Source organism: Scyliorhinus torazame, chromosome 3 (assembly GCF_047496885.1).
Source record: "Scyliorhinus torazame isolate Kashiwa2021f chromosome 3, sScyTor2.1, whole genome shotgun sequence".
Taxonomy (NCBI): Eukaryota; Metazoa; Chordata; class Chondrichthyes; order Carcharhiniformes; family Scyliorhinidae; genus Scyliorhinus; species Scyliorhinus torazame.
Window position 1 is genome coordinate 317,959,504 of NC_092709.1, and position 20,108 is coordinate 317,979,611.

At 46.7% G+C, this 20,108-nt stretch overlaps 1 protein-coding gene across 8 annotated transcripts in view; it reads right to left on the reverse strand.

Moving 5' to 3' along the window:
* Positions 1–20,108, reverse strand: part of ptpra (protein tyrosine phosphatase receptor type A) — a 373,815-nt gene that overhangs the window by 50,463 nt on the left and 303,244 nt on the right. For all 8 annotated transcript variants that reach the window (XM_072497621.1, XM_072497618.1, XM_072497619.1 and 5 more), the window contains one exon: positions 4,981–5,147. In XM_072497621.1, coding sequence (XP_072353722.1) covers positions 4,981–5,147 — 167 coding nt within the window. The remainder of the gene's footprint in view (positions 1–4,980; positions 5,148–20,108) is intronic.

Below are 20,108 nucleotides of genomic sequence, written 5' to 3' on the forward strand. Positions count from 1 at the left end.
TTGTGTACCTCGATCTGATCTCCCCGTATTCTTCTAAACTTTAGACAGTATCGGCCTAAACAGTTCAATATCTCCTCATATGACAAACCTCTCATTTCTGGAATCAATCTAGTGAACTGCCTCCAATGCCACTACATATTTCCTCAAATAAGGGGACCACAACTGTGCACAATACTCCAGGTGCGGTCTTCCCAATGTCTTGTATAGTTGTAACAACATTTCCGTACCTTTATACTCAGCTTCATGGTCAGTTTTACTAATACCGCCCCCCCCAAAAACGTTGAGATTTTTAAAAAACTGAATTCAAATTCTGAATTGTCATGGCGGGTTGTGAACTTTAAATTCTTTGTCCAGCTATCTGGATCATTATTCCCACTGCCTTACTGTACCCAACATCTGTGTGAATTCATCTGATGTGATGACCCTTTCAGGTTACAATTTCAGTCCTAAATGTTATTATCGATTAAGTACAAGTGCTTGAAATCAGTAGAAGTGGCTTGAAGCTTGCTACCCAGAGGTCTGAGCAGTAGTATTGGGATATTCAGTTTGATACGTGTCCTAATATATTCCAGGAAGTTCCACCATTTATACAGAACAAAGAAAAGTACAGCATAGGAACAGGCCCTTCGGCCCTTCAAGCCTGTGCCGATCATGCTGCCTGTCGAAACTACAATCTTCTACACTTCCGAGGTACGTATCCCTCTATTCCCATCCTATTCATGTATTTGTCAAGATGCCCCTTAAATGTCACTATCGTCCCTGCTTCCACCACCTCCTCCGGTAGCGAGTTCCAGGCACCCACTACCCTCTGTGTAAAAAAACTTGCCTCGTTCATCTCCTCTAAACCTTGCCCCCTCGCACCTTAAACCTATGCCCCCCTAGTAATTGACCCCTCTACCCTGGAAAAAAGCCTCCGACTATCCACTCTGTCTATGCCCCTCATAATTTTGTAGACCTCGATCAGGTCGCCCCTCAATCTCCGTCGTTCCAGTGAGAACAAACCAAGTTTATTCAACCTCTCCTCATAGCTAGTGCCCTCCATACCAGGCAACATCCTGGTAAATCTCTTCTGCACCCTCTCCAAAGCCTCCACATCCTTCTGGTAGTGTGGCGACCAGAATTGAACACTATACTCCAAGTGTGGCCTAACTAAGGTTCTATACAGCTGCAACATTACTTGCCAATTTTTATACTCAATGCCCCGGCCAATGAAGGCAAGCATGACGTATGCCTTCTTGAATATCTTCTCCACCTGTGTTGCCCCTTTCAGTGACCTGTGGACCTGTACACCAAGATCTCTCGGACTGTCAATACTCTTGAGGGTTCTACCAGCGAGTACTAGATTTTTTCTAAGTTGGGAAAGTGCTTTTCTAATAAATGAAATATGATGGTTGATTTAGTTGAATTTCTTGATAATACCACTACGCCACACACACTCCATTCAAAGATCAGGAAAAAATTAACAGACAGAATTCCGTGATGCAAGTCAAAATTCTGCCAAACAGTGTAAATGTCCCATCCTTGAGGATGTTATTTGTAACTCTGATTATTGCTGTTTAGGTACTTTGGCAGAAACTAGATTGGAGAACGGACAGTCGCCAGAAAGATGGGTGTGGGAGATTAAAACACTTTCAAATCCTTGAATTTTCTTTAAAACTAAATCTTCCAGCATTGACACTGGCACACAATATTTTGAAGATCCACAAGGTGGCAGTATAGCCTGGGCAATATTCTGTTAATGTTTCTCAACAAAATTCTCATGGGTTAAAAAGTTTCCAAGTTAAATGTACCAATAGCTCCACAAGGTGGCAGCGAGAGCCCAGGCAACATTTTGCTAAACATATATGAACAAAATCTGGGGGAAGACAGTGGTGCAATGGTATTGCCACTGAACTAGTAATCCAAAGACCCAGGTTCAAATCCCATCATGGCAGATGGTGAAATTTGAATTCAATAAAAAAAATCTGGAGTTAAAAGGTGATTGTTGTAAAAACCCTTCTGGTTCCCAAATGTCCTTTTGGGAAGGAAGTCTGCTGTCCTTATCTGGTCTGGCCTACATGTGACTCCAGATCCACAGCAATGTGGTTGACTCTTAACCTGCCCCTCAAGGGCAATTAGGGCTGGGCAATAAATGCTGGCCCAGCCCGCGATACCCACATCCACTGATCAAAAAAAAATTCTTAAGAAAATACTGTTTCAAGTTAAAAATGAAGTGCACAAATAAGTTAATGTTTCGAAGATTTCCACTGAAAATATAGTTATAAACATAAGAGCAAATGATAAAAGAAATGCTGGTCATATTGCAAAAAAAAAAAAAGAGAAAAATCAAAATCCAGGTAGAACTTTCAGAAACGTAAATCACACACCATGCATAGATTATTTACTTTTGATGAATGCAACTTTTTTCCCAAATCAGCATAAATCCAACCACAAAAAAAAGCAGCCAATATGTACGGGAGACTTCAATCCGATTACAGGCCAAAAAAAAAAAGCAGATCCTAGGATGAAGGAGGATATACAGGATGCTTTCTTGCCAAATCACCAAACCTAAAACTGACTATTGAAACTTTTGTCCACCCACTCCTTTTATGAATAGTTGTCCACCCTATTTTATAAAAATGGCAACCAGTCAGTCAGGCTTTAGACCTAGCAATTTTTTCTGTGTCCCCAGATCTTTGCACTGCTGATGGAAGGGAAGGCTAGAAATTAAGAGATGTAGGGGTACTATGTGCTCATGGGCAGGTGGAATGATCTTTAATGGCTACAAGGTGGGCATGATGGTTACCTATCCTTCACTCAATTACTCAAAACTGTCAGCATATTCAGAGCCAATTAAATATTTTAATATTGCTATGAGACATGTAATAGAAGCTTTTTGTCTTGCACTTATACAGGCAAATACAAGAATACAATTTTCAAACAATCACAGCAATTTATAGCATGATGAATGTAAGAAATTGTCATATTTTATATTGTTTGTGGCAAAAGTGTTCAAAACTGGATTAAGATGCATACATATGACTTCTAGAACGATGATTAAGATGTCATAAAAGCGATGTACTTATTGATTTGCAGGTGAAGTATTCCATTAATAGATTTTGATAATGATTTACTTGGTTTACAGATAGATAGCTAATGGAATATTGTTCAAGACTGAAGGACCCCTGGGGTGTAGATAATTTATGAGGGGTATTGAGTTTAGTCCTGCCTAAACAAGCCAAGGGACATCTTGTAAGAACAAAATACTGCCTTATGCTTTGGGTACAGATGATGTTGTTAATGTGAGGAGCTAGGTCTGTCTAAAGAGTCAGTAGGTCCTAGAACTCTTAACAGAGATGTTTCAGTTGCATCCTGGAAGGTTCTCTCTCCAAAGATTCTGTACAGAGAAAAGCAAGTAAAACCTGGTTGTTAACTTTATTCATGAGTAGTATTTAATATATATTGGTTTGCTTAAATGGAATATAGTGGCAGGTTTCTTATTTTACTCAAGAACAGTTATAATTGTTAATTGTAAAGCTATTTCTTTGTTGGTAATGTGGTTAATTTAAAGTTTGTTTTAATATAAAAGATACCTATTGGTCAGACTTATCACTCTTGTGGTGCAGTAACATTTCCTCAGTTTTACAAATTGAAAATAGTTGCGTTCTTTTCAGAATTTGAAGAACACTGCAGTAGAAAAGAGTGCGGATTGGTTGGCAAGTTGCCTCTGATTGGCTGAGGCATTGCCATGGAAAAGGTAATGGAAACTATTGGGTTCCCAAGTTCCTGGGATATCAAAAAAGGCACAAGGCTTGAATATACTCCTATTGTTGGCAGAGAATAGCTCTCTGCTTATGAATATATGTCGCTTCTAGCAAACGTAACTGACCAATGTTGAATTCAGCTTTCTTAAATTGGTTGTAGCTATTGGCACACTCAGGATAGTTCAGCACGTGCTACCCAATCAGGGAATCACATCAAACAGTAGACTTTTGAAATGGAGCAGCCTAACATGCTCCCTGCCTCGACACAGTTGTTCAGAAATCCGCGAATGGATTTTCCACTACAGTCCACCATGTGTTTATCTTCACTGGTCAATATACATATTGGAATTCATATAGCTCCATGTGCTATAGGATTGGTCTTAACAGCAATCTTGCAAATAGAGCCATAGCCAAAGAAGAAGCAGTGGCAGCAGCGTGGTATTATCATTGGACTAGTAATCCAGGCAATGACCTGGGTTCAAATCCCACCATGGCAGATGGTGAAATTTGAATTCAATAAACAATCTGGAACTAAAATGACATTATTGTAAAGTTCACTTATGTCATTTATGGAATAAAATCTGCCATCCTTACCTGCTCTGGACTACATTTGATTCCAGACCTCCATCAATGTGGTTGACTATCAAATGTCCTAGTAAGCCACTCAGTTAAATGCTGGCCCTGCCAGCATAGCCCACATCACTACACGAGTAGCATTTTCCCACCAACAATGTCAGGCCACAAAGACACCTATCACACAACTGAGGAAATTTCTGTATGAATTTCAGTGCTAGTTTAACGGCAGGCCGGACGTCCCAGTGATTGGCTGATTGAATCAAAAAGCATGTTCCTTCGATCATTTATAACAAGCTGAATACAGACTGTACTCAGACAGCCCACATTTGCAAAATCCAAAACAAAATGCTGACTGCTAGATGCCACGATTTGTACAGTACAAGTGACTGCACTTCAAGTACTTAATTATTATTATTAATTTATCGTAAAGCACTTGAGTCTGGTGGTTGTGAAAAATGCTGTATAAATGCTAGTTGTTCTCTTCTTTTTTCTACACTTTTCCTTGCATTAATGCACAAAACGCTTACCACTGTTTTTTGCTCCCATGATCTCCACTCCATTCTCGTACCATGAAATGAAGGAAGGAAAATTTAAACTTTTGTGAATCTTTTCCACCATCAAAACAGAAATCTACCAAGAACCAATTTAAAAACGTACTGACCTGCAATGCACAACAATGGCACCTGCAAAGGATGGATTGCACGTCTTCACCTTCTTTAGAAATTTGAGCATGCCAATTGGGGTAAATGGAACTCCAAAGTCAGGCCAACTGGTAAAATGGAACTGAGTAACCAGTCGTTGAGGTTTCTTATTCATTGCATCTCCTACCTATAGAGATGGAAGGGGAAAATGAATTGCTGAAAACAAAGTGCACAACAGTTCTCAATGAGAACGACTATTTTTGGCCCATTTCATCTTATTGCCCCAGAAGTTCAAAAATTAAATTAATTCGGAGACCAGTAAAAGAACAAAGAACAAAGAAAAGTACAGCACAGGAACAGGCCCTTCGGCCCTCCAAGCCTGCGTCGACCATGCTGCCTGTTTAAACTAAAATCTTCTACACTTCCGGGGTCTGTATCACTCTATTCCCACCCTATTCATGTATTTGTCAAGATTCTCCTTAAATGTCACTATCGTCCCTGCTTCCACCACCTCCTCCGGTAGCGAGTTCCAGGGACCCACTACCCTCTGTGTAAAATATTTTCCTCGTATAGCTCCTCTAAACCTTGCCCCTCGCATCTTAAACCTATGCCCCCTAGTAATTGACCCCTCCACCCTGGGAAAAAGTCTCTGACCATCTACTCGGCCTATGCACCTCATAATTTTGTAGACCTCTATCAGGTTACCCCTCAACCTCCATCGTTCCAGTGAGAACAAACCAAGTTTGTTCAACCTCTCCTCATAGCTAATGCCCTTCATACCAGACAACATCCTGGTAAATCTCTTCTGCACTCTCTCTAAAGCCTCCACATCCTCCTGGTAGTGTGACGACCAGAATTGAACCTATACTCCAAGAGTGGCCTAATTAAGGTTCTATACAGCTGCAACGTGACTTGCCAATTTTTATACTCAATGCCCCGGCCAATGAAGGCAAGCATGCCATATGCCTGCTTGACTACCTTCTCCACCTGTGTTACCCCTTTCAGTGACTTGTGGACCTGTATACCTAGATCTCTCTGACTGTCAATACCATTGAGGGTTCTACCATTCACTGTATATTCCCTACCTGTATTAGACCTTCCAAAATGTATTACCTCACATTTGACCCGAATAAACTCCATCTGCCATTTCTCAGCCCAAGTCTCCAAACGATCTAAATCCTACTGTATCCTCGGACAGTCCTCATTGCTATCCGCAATTCCACCAACCTTTGTGTCGTCCGCAAACTTACTAATCAGATCAGTTATATTTTCCTCCAAATCATTTATATATACTATGAACAGCAAAGGTCCCAGCACTGATCCCTACGGAACACTAGTCACAGCCCTCCAATCAGAAAAGCACCCTTCCATTGCTACACTCTGCCTTCTATGACCTAGCCAGTTCTGCATCCATGTTGCCAGCTCACCTCTGATCCCATGTGACTTCATCTTTTGTACCAGTCTGCCATGATGGACCTTGTCAAAGGCCTTACTGATATCCATCTAGACAACATCCACTGCCCTACCTGCATCAAATATCTTTGTAACCTCCTCGAAAAACTCTTATCAAGTTAGTGAGACACGACCTCCCCTTCACAAAGTGCCTCTCACTGACTCTTCAAAAGAATGTCAAATTATTTGACTCATATTCTCCCTAAAAACACCATTTTAGTGCTGCGCATTCTTTCCATTAAGAAGCCGTTATTATATATTTTTATCCAAACTATGTCAGTTTGCTTTTATCACAGAAGTGTTATGGCACAAAAAGAGACCATTTGATCGATTGTGGCTGCACCGTTTCTCCAAATGAGTTTCATGACTTAGCACCATTCTTCTGCCATTTTCCTGTACCCTTGCACATCCTCTTGAATGCCTTGATTGAACAGTCCTCCACCACATTTCCAGGCAATACATTCCAGACCTAAACTACATGTGCGAAAAAGATTTTCCTCACATTTGCTTCTTTTGCAAATCACTATAAATCCCATTTTTGGCCAATTGTCCATGGGGGAGGAGATTTCCTCATTTAAAAAGGGCGCCCAAATCTGTCAGGACCCAAGACCCCAGGTCCAGATGGGATCGATCCCAGGTGACTGAGGGAAGTGAGAGAGGAAATAGCTGGGGACTTACAGATATCTTTGCAGCATCCTTGAACACGGGTGAGGTACCGGAGGACTGGAGAATTGCTAATGTTGTCCCCTTGTTTAAGAAGGGCAGCAGGGATAATCCAGGTAATTATAGACCGGTGAGCTTGACGTCAGTGGTAGGGAAGCTGCTGGAGAAGATACTGAGGGATAGGATCCTTTCTCATTTGGAAGAAAATGGGCTTATCGGTGATAGGCAACATGGTTTTTTGCAGGGAAGGTCATGACTTACCAACTTAATAGAATTCTTTGAGGAAGTGACAAAGTTGATTGATGACGGAAGGGCTGTGGATGTCATATACATGGACTTCAGGAAGGCATTTGATAAGGTTCCCCATGGTAGGCTGATGGAGAAAGTGAAGTCTCATGGGGTCCAGGGTGTACTAGCTAGATGGATAAAGAACTGGCTGGGCAACAGGAGACAGAGTAGTAGTGGAAAGGAGTTTCTCAAAATGAAGAACTGTGACCAGTGGTGTTCCACAGGGATCCGTGCTGGGACCACTGTAGCTTGTGATATACATAAATGATGTGGAGGAAGGTATAGGTGGTCTGATTAGCAAGTTTGCAGATGAAACTAAGATTGGTGGAGTAGCAGATAGTGAAGGGGACTGTCAGAGAATACCGCAGAATGTAGATTGATTGGAGAGTTGGGCAGAGAAATGGCAGATGGAGTACAATCCGGGCAAATGCGAGGTGATGCATTTTGGAAGATCCAATTCAAGAGCGAACTATACGGTAAATGAAAAAGCCCTGGGGAAAATTAATGTACAGAGAGATCTGGGTGTTCAGGTCCATTGTACCCTGAAGGTGGCTGCGCAGGTCGATAGAGTGGTCAAGAAGGCATACGGCATGCTTTCCTTCATCGGAAGGGGTATTGAGTACAAGAGTTGGCAGGTATTGTTACAGTTGTATAAGACTTTGGTTCGGCCACATTTGGAATACTGCGTACAGTTCTGGTCGCCACATTACCAAAAGGATGTGCATGCTTTGGAGAAGGTGCAGAGGAGGTTCACCAGGATGTTGCCTGGTATGGAGGGCGCTAGCTATGAAGAGAGGTTGAGTAGATTAGGATTATTTTCATTAGAAAGACAGAGGTTGAGGGGGGACCTCATTGAGGTCTACAAAATCATAAGAGGTATAGACAGGGTGGATAGCAAGAAGCTTTTTCCCCCAGAGTGGGGGACTCAATTACTAGGGGTCACGAGTTCAAGGTGAGAGGGGAAAAGTTTAAGGGAGATATGCGTGGAAAGTTCTTTTACGCAGAGGGTGGTGGGTGCCTGGAACGCATTGCCGATGGAGGTGGTAGAGGCGGGCACGATAGCGTCATTTAAGGTGTATCTAGACAGATACATGAATGGGCAGGGAGCAGAGGGATACAGATCCTTAGAAAATAGGCGACAGTTTTAGATAGTGGCTCTGGATCGGCGCAGGCTTGGAGGGCCAAAGGGCCTGTTCCTGTGCTGTAATTTTTCTTTGTTCTTTGTTTGAGGCAGGCTTTGCCAGCATGACGTTGTGGGACCCACTTCCGAGATTATTTTTGATTAAGTGTCAAAACATATGGTGGGAAAAGCAGTAAGTGGAGCCTGTGGGTTCCATACTGTTTTTCCTGCCAGAGTTGAAACTTAAGTCAAAAGATGAGAAAAATCCATGCTTCCTTATCAACTTTGAACTCTTCTCATAACAGAATTACTTCCTCCGGCACCTGTTCGGGTACACAGAGAGAATTCAGAATGTCCAATTCACCCAACAGCACATCTTTCGGGACTTCTGGGAGGAAACCACTCAGTCAAAGTTTGTGACATCTGCAAATTTCCCAATTGCGCTCCCCACGTTCACGTTCAAATCGTTAATACATAACACAAGGGTCGCAACACTAAACACCACTTGAAACAACTTTCCAATTGCAAGGACAGGTATCGACCATTACCCTTTGTTTCCTGTTACTAAGCCAACTTTTATCCAGTTTGCCACATTGCCCTGTATCCCATGGGCTTTCTCTTTCTTGACCAATCTGCCATGTGGGTCTTTGCCAAACACCTTGCTAAAATCCATGTACACCACATCCATTGCACTATCTTTATCAACCCTTCTTGTCACTTCCTCAAAGAATTTGATCATATTTGTATGGCAAGACCTTCCTTTAACAAATCGATGCTGACTATTCCTGACTAGTCCATGCCTTTCTATGTGATAGTTAATCCCATCTCTCAAGATTGATTCTACAAATCTGCCACTCACTGATGCAAGACTAACTGGCCTATAATTGTTCGGCCACGTTTGCATTCCTCCGGTACCTCCCCTGTGTCTAGTGAGGATTGGAAAATCATCCTCAGATTTTCTGCTATCTCCTCCCTGACCTCCTTCAGGAACCTCAGAAACAATCCATCTGGCCCTAGCGACTTATCAACTTGCAAGGATTTCAATCCTTCGAGTACTTCCTCTCTCTTTCTCATTATCCCATCCAGTATCTCACAACGTTCCTCCTGGACTACTATATCTGTATCATCTTAGTCCATAATCAGCCCTACTTCTCCTTTTACTATCTTTATGCCTGAAGACAAGTGTAGGATTCCCCTTTATGTTGATTACCGCTCTTTTCTCATAATTCTTCTTCACTTCTCTAAAGTGCTTTTTCACCTCCCCTCTGAACATTGTGTATTCCTCTTGGTTCTTAAATTTATTTTCTTCGGGACTTCCGGGTGCGGCGATGACCAGCTGAGTCGCACGTTTCGGCAGCTCCCTGTGAAACGGACTTTTGGGCTCTTGATAGGAGCCCCAACGGCAATTTTGACGGCTAAAAACACTGTGCGGTAAACCAGAAGGGAATCCCCCCTGGATACGGATGGAAAAAGGAGAGGGAAGTGGCCAGATTGCAGTGGATCCTTTAGAACAGCGGCAAGGAAGGCAAGCAAAAACCAAGATGGCGTCGGAAGGTGGCAGTTTAACATGGGGCCCTGAACAACAAGAGTTCTTGAAATGCTGTGTGGAAGAGATCAAAAAGGAAATGAAGAAAGAGCTGTTGGCCCCGATACTACAGGCGATCGAAGGGCTAAAGGAGGAACAAAAGACCCAGGAGCGGGAGCTTCGGGTCGTGAAGGCAAAGGCAGCCGAGAATGAGGACGATATACAGGGCCTGGTGGTGAAGACGGAGACGCAGGAGGCACATCAGAAACGATGTGTGGAAAGGTTGGAGGCACTGGAAAACAACGCAAGGAGGAACAACCTGAGGATTCTTGGTCTTCCTGAAGGTGTGGAGGGAGCGGACGTCGGGGCATATGTGAGCACGATGCTGCACTCGTTAATGGGAGCGGAGGCCCCGGCGGGTCCGTTGGAGGTGGAGGGAGCATACCGAGTGATGGCGCGAGGACCGAGAGCAGGAGAAATTCCCAGAGCCACAGTGGTGAGATTCCTCCGTTTTAAGGATAGAGAAATGGTCCTTAGATGGGCGAAGAAAACTCGGAGCAGTAAATGGGAGAACGCGGTGATCCGCGTTTATCAAGACTGGAGTGCGGAGGTGGCGAGAAGGAGGGCGAGCTTTAATCGGGCCAAGGCGGCGCTTCATAAGAAGAAGATAAAATTTGGAATGCTGCAACCGGCAAGACTGTGGGTCACATATCGAGAGAGGCACCACTACTTTGAGACGGCGGATGAAGCGTGGACTTTTATTGTGGAAGAAAAACTGGAATGAGCGGGTTATTAAAAAGAACGTTCGAACAAAGTGGTGGGGCGAATGTGGGGGGCAAAGAGGGGTTTTATGTACTAATCCTGCGATGTGGTAACTTTTCTCTCTCCCACAGGTGGTGATGGGGGGAGGAGGGGAGGGGGAGGAGATGGGGCGTTGGCCATTGGGGGCGGGGCCAAGGGAGCAGCGCGGGCTTGGTTCCCGCGCTATGATAATCATGGCGGGAATAGAGAAGCAGGAAGGAGGGGGGGTCGCACGGTGCGAGCCGAGGTCATGGGGGGAAGCCGAGGTCAGCCAGAGTTTGCTGACTTCTGGGAGCAACATGGGGGGAGTAATTACGCTAGCGGGGGATCTAGCAGGGGGGGTGGGAGGGGGGAATTACTGGGTTGCTGCTGCTGGGGAGAGGGGGGAGCTGGTATGGGAGAGGATGGGCGGGGGGGGCACCGCCTGGGGGAGATACAGCTGCGTGGGAACCGGGTGAGGAGCTGGAAAAAGGTGATGGCTAATCGACAAGGGGGGGGGGGGGGGGGTAGGAAGCCCCCCAACTCGGCTGATCACGTGGAACGTGAGAGGGCTGAACGGGCCGATAAAGAGGGCACGGGTACTCGCACACCTTAAGAAACTTAAGGCAGATGTGGTTATGTTACAGGAAACGCACCTGAAACTGATAGACCAGGTTAGGCTACGCAAAGGATGGGTGGGGCAGGTGTTCCATTCGGGGCTAGATGCGAAAAACAGGGGGGTGGCTATATTAGTGGGGAAGCGGGTAATGTTCGAGGCAAAGACTATAGTGGCGGATAACGGGGGCAGATACGTGATGGTGAGTGGCAAACTACAGGGGGAGACGGTGGTTTTGGTAAACGTATATGCCCCGAACTGGGATGATGCCAATTTTATGAGGCGGATGCTAGGACGCATTCCGGACCTAGAGATGGGAAAGCTGATAATGGGGGGAGATTTTAATACGGTGTTGGAACCAGGGCTGGATAGGTCGAAGTCCAGGACTGGAAGGAGGCCGGCAGCAGCCAAGGTACTTAAAGATTTTATGGAGCAGATGGGAGGTGTAGACCCGTGGAGATTTAGCAGACCTAGGAGTAAGGAGTTCTCGTTTTTCTCCTATGTCCATAAAGTCTACTCGCGAATAGACTTTTTTGTGCTGGGTAGGGCATTGATCCCGAAGGTGAGGGGAACGGAGTATACGGCTATAGCCATTTCGGATCACGCTCCACACTGGGTGGACTTGGAGATAGGGGAGGAAACAGGAGGGCGCCCACCCTGGAGAATGGACATGGGACTAATGGCAGATGAGGGGGTGTGTCTAAGGGTGAGGGGGTGCATTGAAAAGTACTTGGAACTCAATGATAATGGGGAGGTCCAGGTGGGAGTGGTCTGGGAGGCGTTGAAGGCAGTGGTTGAGGGGAGCTGATATCAATAAGGGCACATAAAGGGAAGCAGGAGAGTAAGGAACGGGAGCGGTTCCTGCAAGAACTTTTGAGGGTGGACAGACAATATGCGGAAGCACCGGAGGAGGGACTGTACAGGGAAAGGCAAAGGCTACATGTAGAATTTGACTTGCTGACTACAGGCACTGCAGAGGCACAATGGAGGAAGGCACAGGGTGTACAGTACGAATATGGGGAGAAGGCGAGCAGGTTGCTGGCACACCAATTGAGGAAAAGGGGAGCAGCGAGGGAAATAGGGGGAGTGAGGGATGAGGAAGGAGAGATGGAGCGGGGAGCGGAGAGAGTGAATGGAGTGTTCAAGACATTTTATAAAAAATTATATGAAGCTCAACCCCCGGATGGGAGGGAGAGAATGATGGGCTTCTTGGATCGGCTGGAATTTCCCAAGGTGGAAGAGCAGGAAAGGGTGGGACTGGGAGCACAGATCGAGGTAGAAGAAGTGGTGAAAGGAATTAGGAGCATGCAGGCGGGAAAGGCCCCGGGACCGGATGGATTCCCAGTCGAATTCTATAGAAAATATGTGGACTTGCTCGCCCCGGTACTGACGAGGACCTTTAATGAGGCAAAGGAAAGGGGACAACTGCCCCAGACTATGTCTGAAGCAACGATATCGCTTCTCTTAAAGAAGGAAAAGGACCCGCTACAATGCGGGTCCTATAGACCTATTTCCCTCCTAAATGTAGATGCCAAGGTCCTGGCCAAGGTAATGGCAATGAGAATAGAGGAATGTGTCCCGGGGGTGGTCCACGAGGACCAAACTGGGTTTGTGGAGGGGAGACAGCTGAACACGAATATACGGAGGTTGTTAGGGGTAATGATGATGGCCCCACCAGAGGGAGAAACGGAGATAGTAGTGGCGATGGATGCCGAGAAAGCATTTGATAGAGTGGAGTGGGATTATTTGTGGGAGGTGTTGAGGAGATTTGGTTTTGGAGAGGGGTATGTTAGATGGGTGCAGCTGTTGTATAGGGCCCCAGTGGCGAGCTTGGTCACGAATGGACGGGGATCTGCATATTTTCGGCTCCATAGAGGGACAAGGCAGGGATGCCCTCTGTCCCCATTATTGTTTGCACTGGCGATTGAGCCCCTGGCGATAGCGTTGAGGGGTTCCAAGAAGTGGAGGGGAGTACTTAGGGGAGGAGAAGAGCACCGGGTATCTTTGTATGCGGACGATTTGCTACTATACGTGGCGGACCCGGCGGAGGGGATGCCAGAAATAATGCGGATACTTGGGGAGTTTGGGGATTTTTCAGGGTATAAATTGAACATGGGGAAAAGTGAGTTGTTTGTGGTGCATCCAGGGGAGCAGAGTAGAGAAATAGAGGACCTACCGTTGAGGAAGGTAACAAGGGACTTTCGTTACCTGGGGATCCCGATAGCTAAGAATTGGGGCACATTGCATAGGTTAAATTTAACGCGGTTGGTGGAACAGATGGAGGAGGATTTCAAGAGATGGGATATGGTATCCCTGTCAATGGCAGGGAGGGTGCAGGCGGTTAAGATGGTGGTCCTCCCGAGATTCCTCTTTGTGTTTCAGTGCCTCCCGGTGGTGATCACGAAGGCTTTTTTTAAAAGGATTGAAAAGAGCATCATGGGTTTTGTGTGGGCCGGGAAGACCCCGAGAGTGAGGAAGGGATTCTTACAGCGTAGCAGGGATAGGGGGGGGGGCTGGCACTACCGAGCCTAAGTGAGTATTATTGGGCCGCTAATATTTCAATGGTGAGTAAGTGGATGGGAGAGGAGGAGGGAGCGGCGTGGAAGAGATTAGAGAGGGCGTCCTGTAGGGGGACTAGCCTACAGGCTATGGTGACAGCCCCATTGCCGTTCTCACCGAGGAACTACACCACAAGCCCGGTGGTGGTGGCTACACTGAAGATTTGGGGACAGTGGAGACGGCATAGGGGAAAGACTGGAGCCTTGGGGGGGTCCCCGATAAGAAACAACCATAGGTTTGCCCCGGGGGGAATGGATGGGGGATATGGAATGTGGCAAAGAGCAGGAATAACGCAACTGAAAGATCTGTTTGTGGATGGGAAGTTCGCGAGTCTGGGAGCGCTGTCCGAGAAATATGGGTTGCCCCAAGGGAATGCATTCAGGTATATGCAACTGAGGGCTTTTGCGAGGCAACAGGTGAGGGAATTCCCGCAGCTCCCGACACAAGAGGTGCAGGACAGAGTGATCTCAAAGACATGGGTGGGGGATGGTAAGGTGTCAGATATATATAGGGAAATGAGGGACGAAGGGGAGACTATGGTAGATGAACTAAAAGGGAAATGGGAAGAAGAGCTGGGGGAGGAGATCGAGGAGGGGCTGTGGGCAGATGCCCTAAGCAGGGTAAACTCGTCGTCCTCGTGTGCCAGGCTAAGCCTGATTCAGTTTAAGGTATTACACAGGGCACATATGACTGGAGCACGGCTCAGTAAATTTTTTGGGGTGGAGGATAGGTGTGCGAGGTGCTCGAGAAGCCCAGCGAATCATACCCACATGTTTTGGTCATGCCCGGCACTACAGGGGTTTTGGATGGGGGTGACAAAGGTGCTTTCAAAAGTAGGAGGAGTCCGGGTCGAACCAAGCTGGGGGTTGGCTATATTTGGGGTTGCACAAGAGCCGGGAGTGCAGGAGGCGAGAGAGGCCGATGTTTTGGCCTTTGCGTCCCGAGTAGCCCGGCGCAGGATATTGCTAATGTGGAAAGAAGCCAAGCCCCCGGGGGTGGAGACCTGGATAAATGACATGGCGGGGTTTATAAAGCTAGAGCGGATTAAGTTCGTCCTAAGGGGGTCGGCTCAAGGGTTCACCAGGCGGTGGCAACCGTTCGTCAAATACCTCGCAGAAAGATAGACGGAATTGGAAAAAGAAGGCAGCAGCAGCAGCCCAGGATCAGGGGGGGGGGGGGGGGGGAACCAGAAGGACTCTCAGGGTTGTTAATATATACTGTATAGTATGTATAGGTCGTTGCTACAGATAATTATATATTGGACTGTTAAATTATATTTTTGGAGAGTGTTACTTGTGACAAGGCAGCTGCCAATTAGGGCTAGTTTTCATTTTTGTTATTTATTATTTATTCATTTTTTGTTTATAAAATAGGTCATTGTTATTTGTGTTGTTATAATATTGTGTAAAGGATGCACAATGTACTGTGTTGGTTGACCAAAAATTTTCAATAAAATATTCAATAAAAAAAAAAAATTATTTTCTTCCTGGCATCTGTCATAAACAAACTTTTTCTTCATTATCTTAATTTTGATCCTCTTTCATCCACGGACCTCTGGATTTGTTTGCGCTACATTTCCCTTTTGAGGGAATATACCTGGCCTCTGCCCAGAACCATTTCTGTTTTGAAGATAGCCCATTGTTCAGCCACAGTTTTCCCACCAATGTTTCATTCCAATGTTTCCAGCCGAGCTCCATTCTTGCCCCATTGTAGTCGACGCTCCCTCAGTTAATTATTCTTAATCTGGATTGCCTATTGTTTTTTCATTTCCGCCATCATCCTAAACCGTACGATATAATAATCACCGTCTCCGAAAGGTCCCCCCACTGACACTTGATCTATTTTGCCCACTGCATTTCTAAGAATCAGGTCCAACAGTACTCCTTTCTCTTGGACTGGACACATACTGCTGTAGACAATTGTCCTAAACACAATTTAGGAATGTTTGCACCCCCCTTTCCCATTTACACTACCACTGTCCCAGTCTATGTTCGGTTAATTAAAGTCCCCCATTGTACGTTATAATGTTTGCATTTTTGTAGTTATCATGCAAATCTGTTCTTCTACATCCTTCTCACTAGTCTATAGACTACACTGAGCAATGTAATTGCACGCTTTATGGTTCTTCGCTCTAGTCATATTGATTCTGTCTTTGAACCCTCTGGAACATCCTCTTTCTCCAGCCCTGCAATGCTCTTCTTTTTAAAAAAAAATATATTTTATTCAAGATTTTTTGGCCAAACATAACAGTATGTAGTGTTTCTTTTAAACAACAATAAAGCAATAGAAATAACAGTGGCCAGTTTTAAACAAATAAATAAATAATATATGAACAGAAACAAAAACCAAACTAAATGGCAACTGCCTTGTCAAAAATAAATACTCTCCAAAGATACAATCCAACAGTCCAATATACATTACCTAAAACAAGTGCCTATACATATACAATAACATCCCTGAGAGTCCATCCGATTTCCCCCCCCGCCCCCCCGCGGTTGCTGCTGTTGTCTTCTTCTTTTCCATTCCCTCTATCTTTCTGTGAGGTAGTCGACGAACGGTTGCCACCGCCTGGTGAACCCTTGAGCCGAACCCCTTAGTACGAACTTAATCCGTTCTAACTTTATAAACCCTGCCATATCGTTTATCCAGGTCTCCACACCCGGGGGTTTGGCTTCCTTCCACATTAACAATATCCTGCGCCGGGCTACTAGGGACGCAAAGGCCAAAACATCAGCCTCTCTAGCCTCCTGTACTACCGGCTCTTCTGCAACCCCACATATAGCCAACCCCCAGCTTGGTTCGACCTGGACGCCCACCACCTTCGAAAGCACCTTTGCCACCCCCACCCAAAACCCCTGTAGTGCCGGGCATGACCAGAACATGTGGGTGTGATTCGCTGGGCTTCTCGAGCATCTCGCACACCTATCCTCTACCCCCAAAAATTTACTGAGCCGTGCTCCAGTCATATGCACCCTGTGTAACACCTTAAATTGTATCAGGCTTAGCCTGGCACACGAGGACGATGAGTTTACCCTACGTAGGGCATCAGCCCACAGCCCCTCCTCAATCTCCTCCCCCAGCTCCTCTTCCCATTTCCCTTTCAGCTCATCTACCATAATTTCCCCCTCGTCCCTCATTTCCCTATATATGTCTGATACCTTACCGTCCCCCACCCATGTCTTTGAGATCACTCTATCCTGCACCTCCTGCGTCGGGAGCTGCGGGCATTCCCTCACCTGTTGCCTCGCAAAAGCCCTCAGTTGCATATACCGAAATGCATTCCCTTGGGACAACCCATATTTTTCCGTCAGCACTCCCAGACTCGCAAACGTCCCATCTACGAACAGATCACTCAATTGTGCTACCACTGCTCTTTGCCATGCTCCAAATCCCCCATCCATTCTCCCCGGAACAAACCTCTGGTTATTTCTCATCGGGGACCGCACCGAGGCTCCAGTCTTTCCCCTATGCCGTCTCCACTGCCCCCAGATTTTCAATGTAGCCACCAGGCTTGTGGTGTATTTCTTCGGTGAGAACGGCAACGGTGCCGTCACCATAGCTTGTAGGCTAGTCCCCCTGCAGGACGCCCTCTCCAATCTCTTCCACGCCGCTCCCTCCTCTTCTCCCATCCACTTACACACCATTGAAATATCGGCGGCCCAGTAGTACTCACTTAGGCTCGGTAGTGCCAGCCCCCCCCTGTCCCTACTACGCTGCAAAAATCCCCTCCTCACTCGCGGGGTCTTCCCGGCCCACACAAAACTCATAATACTCTTCTCGATTCTTTTGAAAAAAGCCTTCAGGACCACCACCGGGAGGCACTGAAACACAAAAAGGAATCTCGGGAGGACCCCCATTTAAACCGCCTGCACCCTACCTGCCAGTGACAGGGACACCATGTCCCATCTCTTAAAGTCCTCCTCATCTGTTCCACCAACCGCGTTAAATTAAGCCTATGTAATGTACCCCAATTCTTGGCTATCTGGATCCCCAAGTACTGAAAGTCCCTTGTTACCTTCCTCAACAGTAAATCCTCTATTTCTCTGCTCTGCTCCCCTGGATGCACCACAAACAACTCACTTTTCCCCATGTTCAATTTATACCCTGAAAAATCCCCAAACTCCCCAAGTATCCGCATTATCTCTGGCATCCCCTCCGCCGGGTCCGCCACATATAGCAACAAATCATCCGCATACAGAGATACCCGGTGTTCTTCTCCTCCCCCGAGTACTCCCCTCCACTTCCTGGAACCCCTCAATGCTATGGCCAGGGGCTCAATCGCCAGTGCAAACAATAACGGGGACAGAGGACATCCCTGCCTCGTCCCTCTATGGAGCCGAAATAATCAGACCCCCGTCCATTCGTGACCACGCTCGCCATCGGGGCCCTATACAGCAACTGTACCCATCTGATATACCCATCTCCAAAGCCAAATCTCCTCAGCACCTCCCACAAATAATCCCACTCCACTCTATCAAATGCTTTCTCGGCATCCATCGCCACCACTATCTCCGCTTCCCCCGCTGGTGGGGGCATCATCATTACCCCTAGCAGCCTCCGTATATTTGTATTCAGCTGTCTCCCCTTCACAAACCCAGTTTGGTCCTCATGAACCACCCCCGGGACACAATCCTCTATCCTCGTTGCCATTACCTTGGCCAGAATCTTAGCGTCCACATTCAGGAGGGAAATAGGCCTATAGGACCCGCATTGCAGCGGGTCTTTTTCCTTCTTTAGGAGGAGCGATATCGTTGCCTCTGACATAGTCGGGAGCAGCTGCCCCCTTTCCCTCGCCTCATTAAAGGTTCTCATCAGTAGCGGGGCCAGCAAGTCCATATATTTCCTATAGAATTCAACTGGGAATCCGTCTGGTCCCGGGGCCTTCCCCGCCTGCATGCTCCCAATCCCTTTCACTACTTCCTCCGTCTCAATCTGTGCTCCCAGTCCCGCCCTCTCCTGCTCCTCCACTTTAGGAAATTCCAGCTGATCCAGAAAGCACATCATTCTCTCCTTCCCATCCGGGGGCTGAGCTTCATATAATCTTTCATAAAATGCCTTGAACACTCCATTCACTCTCTCCGCTCCCCGCTCCATCTCTCCCTCCTGATCTCTCACCCCCCCTATCTCCCTCGCTGCTCCCCTTTTCCTCAGTTGGTGGGCCAACAACCTGCTCGCCTTCTCCCCATATTTGTACTGTACACCGTGCCTTCCTCCATTGTGCCTCTGCATTACCCGTAGTCAACAAGTCAAATTCTACATGTAGCCTTTGCCTTTCCCTGTACAGTCCCTCCTCCGGTGGCTCCGCATATTGTCTGTCCACCCTCAGAAGTTCTTTCAACAACCGCTCCCTTTCCCTACCCACCTGCTTTCCTTTATGTGCCCCAATAGATATCAGCTCCCCTCTAACCACTGCCTTCAGCGCCTCCCAGACCACTCCCACCTGAACCTCCCCATTATCATTGAGTTCCAAGTACCTTTCAATACACCCCCTCACCCTTAAACACACCCCCTCATCTGCCAATAATCCCATGTCCATTCTCCAGGGTGGACGCTGTTCTTTTTCCTCCATCTCCAGGTCCACCCAATGTGGAGCGTGATCCGAAATAGCTATAGCCGTGTACTCCGTCCCCGTCACCTTCGGGATCAGTGCCCTTCCCAAAACAAAAAAGTCTATCCGTGAATAAACTTTGTGGACATAGGAGAAAAACGAAAACTCCTTACTCCTAGGTCTACTAAATCTCCAGGGGTCTATTCCTCCCATCTGCTCCATAAAGTCCTTACACCCTAGCTGCAGCCGGCCTCCTTCCGGTCCTGGACCTCGATCTGTCCAGCCCTGGGTCCAGCACCGTATGAGAATATCCACCCATTAACAACTTCCCCACCTCTAGGTCCGGGATACGTCCTACCATATGCCTCAAAGTTGGCATCATCCCAGTTCGGGGCATATACATTCACTAAGACCACCACCTCCCCTTGCAATTTGCCACTCACCATCACGTATCTGCCCCCACTATCCGCCACTATGGTCTTTGCCTCAAACATTACCCGCTTCCCCACTAGTATAGCCACCCCCCTGTTTTTTGCGTCTAGCCCCGAATGAAACACCTGCCCCACCCATCCTTTGCGTAGTCTGACCTGGTCTATC